The 7,500-nt window shown below is 45.8% G+C and overlaps 1 protein-coding gene across 1 annotated transcript in view; it reads left to right on the forward strand.

The window, feature by feature from the left end:
• The window catches only part of LOC122242122 (solute carrier organic anion transporter family member 74D), a 46,379-nt gene that overhangs the window by 38,695 nt on the left and 184 nt on the right, over positions 1–7,500 (forward strand). Inside the window, exons 8-15 of the mRNA XM_086549383.1 lie at positions 537–642; positions 1,230–1,564; positions 2,132–2,296; positions 2,848–3,046; positions 3,659–3,829; positions 4,268–4,408; positions 5,219–5,395; positions 6,086–7,500. The exon at positions 6,086–7,500 is cut by the window's right edge and continues 184 nt beyond it. Coding sequence (XP_086405509.1) covers positions 537–642; positions 1,230–1,564; positions 2,132–2,296; positions 2,848–3,046; positions 3,659–3,829; positions 4,268–4,408; positions 5,219–5,395; positions 6,086–6,755 — 1,964 coding nt within the window. The 3' untranslated portion in view covers positions 6,756–7,500. The remainder of the gene's footprint in view (positions 1–536; positions 643–1,229; positions 1,565–2,131; positions 2,297–2,847; positions 3,047–3,658; positions 3,830–4,267; positions 4,409–5,218; positions 5,396–6,085) is intronic.

Consider the following 7,500-nt stretch of genomic DNA (forward strand, 5'->3'; position numbering starts at 1 on the left):
TGTGTGAACGGTGCTTGTGTATTTTTAATCAAATGTTAAATTGTGAGGTTATAATGTAGGTTTTTAAGTTACTATGCATCTCTTTCCATAGTTTGTTGTCTGAACTGGTCCTCTAGTAGATTATGTCAAAAGGAATATTTTTTTACTACGATTTTAAAGCACTAGAACTTTAGGTTGTAAAAAAATTGTATTACATTCTTGTCGAACTCAAGGGCAACACCAGCATGCTTTGAAATATAAATCTATTTTACCAATTTCAAATACTTTCATACAGAAGAATATGTTTTATTAGAAAATATGAACAGACCTACAAACTAAAACAATAATATAACTATATCAACATACATCAAAGTACAACTAACACCTCTTGCACTTTTCATCAAAACCATCCTTTCGTAACATATTTATAGCTATAGTTTGAAAAAAAGAGAGAGAAAAAACAAAACAAAACGAAGTACACCCCCCCCAATAAATATTACTCATTCTCTCAACATATTTATCAAAAATGTTTCTTCAAGAGCTCCCTTCCCCCCCAGGTATCCTGTCTAGCGATCCGCGCTGGGTCGGAGCGTGGTGGATTGGACCGCTAACTTTCTCCACCTTCATGTTTATCTTTGCGTTCGTAATTGTTCTCTTTCCGAGGTAAATTGTTTTTTTTTCCTGTGGTTTATGTTATGTATCATTGTTATAGTTATTGTGTAGTCGTTGGTATTACTGATATTATCATTATTATTATTATTATAGATATGATGGTCGTTATCGTAATGATCATTATTGTTGTCTTTATTATTGATGATTTCATTATTGATAATTTATCTTATAATTATCATTACTATATTCATTTTCATCATTATCTTTATTATTAGCATTACTATTTTAATTGCCATCATCATCATCATCATCGTAACTATTACCATCATTGTTATCAGTAAAAGTACTGTATTATTACTATTATTATCAATTTGATAATTATTACTGTTGTTGATGATGTTGCTGTTGTATTATCATCATTACTGTTAATACTATAATCGTCATCCTCCTTCTCTCCTTAACCATTGTTAACAATAATGATAATCAAGATGCGTATAACCTGAATCATGGCAGAAAAGATAATAAATACTATTCAATTCAGCATATAAATCACGATAATCATAATGAAATCAATAAAATAAAAAGAAATCACCCCGAATCAAAAATTAGAAAAACCTAAACCTTTCCATTTTTTTCAGAAAATTGAAAAAGAAAACGTCAAGTGACTGCGATGCCGAACAACAAAATGGCGACGCACAACAACGCCATATCTTGGACACGTTTTCGGACCCGGGAATAATCCACACATCAGTCGTTCCTTGCGATAATTTGGAACAGCCGAGGGCCAAGGAACGGAACGGAGGAATGAAAGAACGGAATGGGGGAACAGGTGAAAGAGGGGAAAGAGCAGGAGGAGGAGGAGGTCGAGATTCGAGTTTGAAGAAGAAAATGGACACGAAACAGAAAACAGGAGATGGGAGTTCGCAGGAGAAAACCAAAACAAATTTGGAAACGATGATAATTTCTATTCAAGGTGATTACATTATTATTGTTTTATTTTCATTATTGTTATCACTATCATCATCATTATTATTTTATCATTATCATTATCAGTACTATTTTTTATTGTTATTATCATCCTTATTCTTTAATATTGATCATTATTATTTGATTATTATTGATATTATCATTACTATTATCAATGTTATTATTATCATTATTGTTATTATCATTACTATTATCATTGTTATTATTATTATTACCATGATCTTTACTTGATTTATTTTTATATAATTTCACTATTTGATGTTAATTCATGTTAGATCCTCTATTTCTCTTCTAGGACAATTCGTTTTTCTTTCATTTAGAAAACCCTCCTCCATCTGTTTTTTTTTTCTGTTTTTTTTCTTTGCTTTACACTTCAAGAGTATCGTCTAAACTATATCCATCACCATTAGTATATTCATAATCATTTTCAAATACTATAACACCATGAATATCAGTCAACATAACTGTCGATACCATTAATATATGATTACCAACAATAATTATAACGCTACCCATTGCCATAACCGTACTCCATCTTTTCCTCCAATCACAGAGCTCCGCGTGGCCATTGGGAGGATTCTAACCAATAAGGTCGTCGTGTTCCTTGCCTTGGCCGACTTTTTCGCCATTATGGGAGCAGCGGGACTATTCTTCTGGATGCCCAAGTACTTCGAGCATCAGTTTAGGACCAGCAAAGCCAAGGCGTCGCTCTTCACAGGTAAATGAGGAGAAATGAGGGCTCCATCCCTATCTCTCACTTTCTCTCTCTCTCTCTCTCTCTCTCTCTCTCTCTCTCTCTCTCTCTCTCTCTCTCCCCCTCTCTCTCTCTCTCTCTCTCTCTCTCTCTCTCTCTCTCTCTCTCTCTCTCTCTCTCTCTCTCTCTCTCTCTCTCCCTCCCTTTCCCTCTCCCTCTCCCTTTCCCTCTCCTTCACTCTCACATCTCTCCCTCTCCCTCCCTCTAACTCCCCCTCCCCTCCCCCCTCTCTCTCTCCCTCCCTCTAACTCCCCCTCTCTCTCTCCCTCTCCCTCCCCCTCCCACCTCCCCCTCCTCCTCCCCTTCTCCCTCCCTCCCCCTCCCCTTCTCCCTCCCTCTCCCTCTCCCTCCCCCTCCCCTCTCCCTCCCCCTCTCTCTCCCCCTCTCCCTCCCCCTCCCCCTCTCCCTCTCCCTCTCCCTCTCCCTCCCCCTCCCCCTCCCCTTCCCCTTCTCCCTCCCTCTCCCTCCCCCTCTCCCTCTCCCTCTCCCTCACTCTCCCATCTCTCTCCCCCCAGGCATCTCCGGCACCACCTCCGTGATCCTGGGCGTCGTGGCCGGGGGCGTGTGGATCCGCCGCTTCCGCCCGGCCGCCCGCACCGTGGCCATGGTCATGGCGGGCTGCCTGGCCCTGTACATGGTGGCGCTCATTGGCCTCATGTCCATCACGTGCGACTTCAACGACGATCTGCCCGGCATTCTCTCCGTGGATAAGAGGTGGGTGGGCTGTACGTACGTACGTGCATACATATATACGTGCATACATACGTGTATTTATGTGTATACATACGTGTATTCATGTGTATACATACGTGTATTCATGTGTATACATACGTGTATTCATGTGTATACATACGTGTATTCATGTGTATACATACGTGTATTCATGTGTATACATACGTGTATTCATGTGTATACATACGTGTATTCATGTGTATACATACGTGTATACAGACAGACAGATAGACAGACAAACAGACAGGCAGAAACAGACAGACAGACATTCCAACAAACCCTTAGCAGCAAAAATCATCATCACTCATCCAAACGTTTCCCGTCCCCCTCCCCCTCCCCCCTTCCATCCCTCCCTCCCCTCACCATCTCCCTCTAATTCCCCCTCTACCTCCTCCGTTCCCACCTCCCCCATATCCTCCTTCTCCTCCTCCCCCTCCCCCCTCCTTCTCCTCTCCCACTCCTCTCCCTCCCCCCTTCCCCCATCATCCCCCTCCACCCATTCCCATCCTTCCCCACCCCCTTCCCCCTCCCCCTTCCCCACCCTTCCCATCCCCCTTCCCCCCTCCTTCCCCCTCCACCCATTCCCATCCCCAGGAGCATCAACCTATACCGTGGCTGCAGCGGCGGTTGTATGTGCAGCCAGAAGGAGTTCGTGCCTGTGTGCGTGCACGACGGTCCGATCCGGCTCACGTACTTCTCCCCGTGCCACGCCGGGTGTCCTGAGATCGAGGGCGCGGGTCCGGGCGACGACTTCCTCAACTGCACGTAGGTCGCCTCTTTCTGTGGTGGTGGTGGTCGTCCTTGTTGGTTCTGAGTGCTCTCTATCCCGGATGATATTTGTGGTTATAGTTTAGTTTCCGTGTTAGTTTTTTCCTTTTTTTCTACTGTTGTTGTTTTTTACCTCTTCTTCATTTATTTTTCTCGTTATTTTTTTTTTCTTCTTATTCGAATTCTTTTTATTTCTTTTACTTCCTACTCTAATTTTCCTCCACCTCCTCCTCCCCAATCTCTTTCTCTTCCTCCTCCTCCTCCTCCTCCTCCTCCTCCTCCTCCTCCTCCTCCTCCTCCTCCTCCTCCTCCTCCTCCTCCTCCTCCTCCTCCTCCTCCTCCTCCTCCTCCTCCTCTCCTCTCTCTCTCTCTCTCTCTCTCCATCCCCCCCCTATAATTAACCCTATGACCTCACATGACCTCCCCCTTCCCCAGATGCGGCAGCTCCTCAGCCAGCGTGACCCTAGGTCATTGCCGCGAGACGTGTTCGAATTTCCTTCTGTACAACGTGGTCATGATCATCATCAAAGCTCTTCTGGCTTTGGGGACCATTGGCGGGATCCTCATTAATATGAGGTGAGTTTGGGTGTTCATGAGTAGACATGAGTAGGGTCGTGTGTGTGTGTTCGTTTGGATGAGGTTATTTGGAGATTTCATGAGTAGCCATTTGAGGGGCTTATTTTCATTGATGTGAAGCGGGTTTTGGTGGCTCATGAGTGGCTGGTGAGATTATGTTATATTTATTATTATGAGGTGCGGAGTGTGCATGAGTCATTTAGTGTTCTCATAGTCTGCGGAATGATGAGTAATTGAACTAGATAGATTATTTTTTTTTTTTACATCTCTCTCTCTCTCTCTCTCTCTCTCTCTCTCTCTCTCTCTCTCTCTCTCTCTCTCTCTCTCTCTCTCTCTCTCTCTCTCTCTCTCTCTCTCTCTCTCTCTCTCCCACCCCCTCTCCATCCCCACTTTCTCTCCCTCTCCCATCCTCTTCCTCTCTCTCTCTATTTCCGACTCCCTCCCCCCCTCCTCTCTCTCTCTCTCTCTCTCTCTCTCTCTCTCTCTCTCTCTCTCTCTCTCTCTCTCTCTCTCTCTCTCTCTCTCTCTCTCTCTCTCTCTCTCTCTCTCTCTCTCTCTCTCTCTCTTTCCCTCCTTTCTTCCTTCCTTCCTCCCTCCCTCCCTCCCTCCCTCCCTCCCTCCCTCCCTCCCTCCCTTCCTCACCCTCTCCATCCTCCCTTCCTCACCCTCTCCACCCCCCACTCCCTCCCCATCCCCCACTCCCTCTCCCTCTCCCATTACTGTTCCAACACCCCCTCTCCCCCAAACTCACCACAAACTCCACCTCTTCAATCACCCCTCACCCTCACCCTCTCCCCCTTTCCCCTTCAGATGCGTCGCCGTTGAGGACAAGCCCCTCGCGCTGGGTTTGAAGACGACGATGCTGGCTATGGCCGTCATGCTGAACCCGCTGATCTTCGGCTCTTTGGTCGACTCCGCCTGCCTGGTGTGGGAGGAGGTGTGCGGAGACAAGGGCTCCTGCTGGGTCTATAGCAGCGACGATTTCAGGTCGGTGGAGGTGGTGGAGGTAGGAAGGTGGAGGTGGAGGAGGTAGAGGAGGTAGGGTGGTGGAGGTGGAGGAGGTAGGGTGGTGGAGGTGGTGGAGGTAGGAGGGTGGAGGTGGTGGAGGTAGGGTGGTGGAGATGGAGGAGGTAGGAAGGTGGAGGGGGAGGAGGTGTGCGTATACCAGGGCTCGTGCTAGGTCTATAGCAATAATAATTTCAGGCCAGTGGGTGAGGTGGAGAAGGTAGGGGGAAGGAGGTGCGGTTCTGTAGCAATGATAACTTCAGGTCAGTGGATGAATAGGAAGTGGAGGTGGAGGATAGAGGTGAACGGGAAGGAGGTGAAGGAGGACGAGAAAGACGAGAGTGTGAAGGCGATGGTGAAATGAAGCTAGAGGGAAGTTGGGAGGTTGAGGAAGACGAGCCTCGAGCTGGATCAGTCATAAGCAGGTTATTAGGAGAGCAGGTGGAGGAGATAAGTGGATGGGGGTGGACGATTCCAGAGGAAGACGGGGAGGAGCAAGATGAAGCGCATGTAGAAATCTGAAGTACCCAGTTTATCATCTTCATTGATCATTTTCATCATCAGTATAATCCTTAATCTGTGAATCAATTAGTTTACCCTTTATCTGTTTGGAGGTTGATCTCATCCTCTCTCTCATTCCCCGTTTTGACTCATGACCCGCCCCTCCCACAGGTACAAGCTCCACGGAATGGCGTGCGCCATGTTCGCCCTGGCCGTGGTGTTTATGTCGCAGGCCGCCCGCCACGTGGGAGACCTCAAGCTAATGGAGGACGCGGACGCGGTTCCTCCTGCAGGAGATGTGTCTAGTGGGCCTCCTTCGCTCTTCTCCGAGCTGGGCGACGGGAAGCAGCCCGCGGAAGGAGGGAAGAAGGACGGAGGAGGAGGAATGAGTGACAAAGAGGGGAGGAGTCTCGGGAAGTTCTCCAGGGGCGTCGGGACGAGGCAGTCCGGAAGGAGGAAGAAGGAGGCCGAGGAGAACGAGTCGACGCGTCCGCAGCCTTCTCCGTGGAGGCTCGACGACGGAAGGAACGGCAGAGGCGTAGTAGATGGAGGAGCAGGAAGAGCAGGAGAAGAGGGAGTAGGAAGAAGAAATGGAGGAACGGGAGGAAGAAGAGAAAGAAGGGGAGAAGTAGAAAGAGAAAGAGAAGAAGGGAGAGGAGGAGCAAGGAACGGAAGGGAAGACTATCGACAAGTAACTCCTTACGCCTACCCAGGAGAAAGGATGAGGCAAGAGGACGTACCACAGATACCAAGAACCGGTGAGATACCACGGGACTTCTCGAGGCCGAGGCAGTACCCTCACCTCTTGCCCTCCGACGTCATAAAAACGACCGGTGTGTAACGACTCCTGATTCCTAATTACAGCGCGGCATCATCTGGCATACTGGTGCGACTGTGAATTTGTTCTTCAAATATCGCGGTGTTAAAAGATTTCCCAAAAGGATAGCAATAGTTATTTTGTTTATGATACTTGACTCGTATGCTGTTGTGAAGTTGATGAACCATAAAACAAACAAACAACAGGTGCAACAAGGAAACATGAACAGAAGCTCGAAAATGTATTTTACCGAGAGAAATTAAAAGTGTTCGGGCACTTTGCATTCTCGTTCGTTTATTGAAAAAAAGAAAAAAGAAAAATCGAATGTTTAGGGTGCTATGAGGAATGTGAGGGTTAGGTAAGTGTATAAAGGTTGATAGAGGTTTTGATCGTAAACAAATAATTAAGACCGCGTTTTTAAACATTTGAGGAAGGAAAGTGTGCATCTCATGTGCCCCTTTCACACTTCACAGCTACCTAATATAGTACTTTGTAAGAAAAGAAATTTATAGACTTTTATGTTATTTTTATGTGCACTTGTGAAATACGTCTTCATTAAGGTATTTATATATCTATATTCAGTCCTTTATTTCATATATCTATACTCACTTTGTTATACTTAATATAGAATTTTATTGAAAAATATATTGTAAAATGCAGAAATAAGATTGAGTTGGTGCATGAGTAGAGTTCATTGTGACAAAGGCAGGAAAAAGGTATGAATGAAAACTGAGAATTTAACGACATGATAATTGTCAATTGCATCTTT

The sequence above is a fragment of the Penaeus japonicus genome, unplaced genomic scaffold (genome assembly GCF_977035675.1).
Source record: "Penaeus japonicus unplaced genomic scaffold, GWHDUDI00000001_assembly GWHDUDI00000022, whole genome shotgun sequence".
Lineage (NCBI taxonomy): Eukaryota > Metazoa > Arthropoda > Malacostraca > Decapoda > Penaeidae > Penaeus > Penaeus japonicus.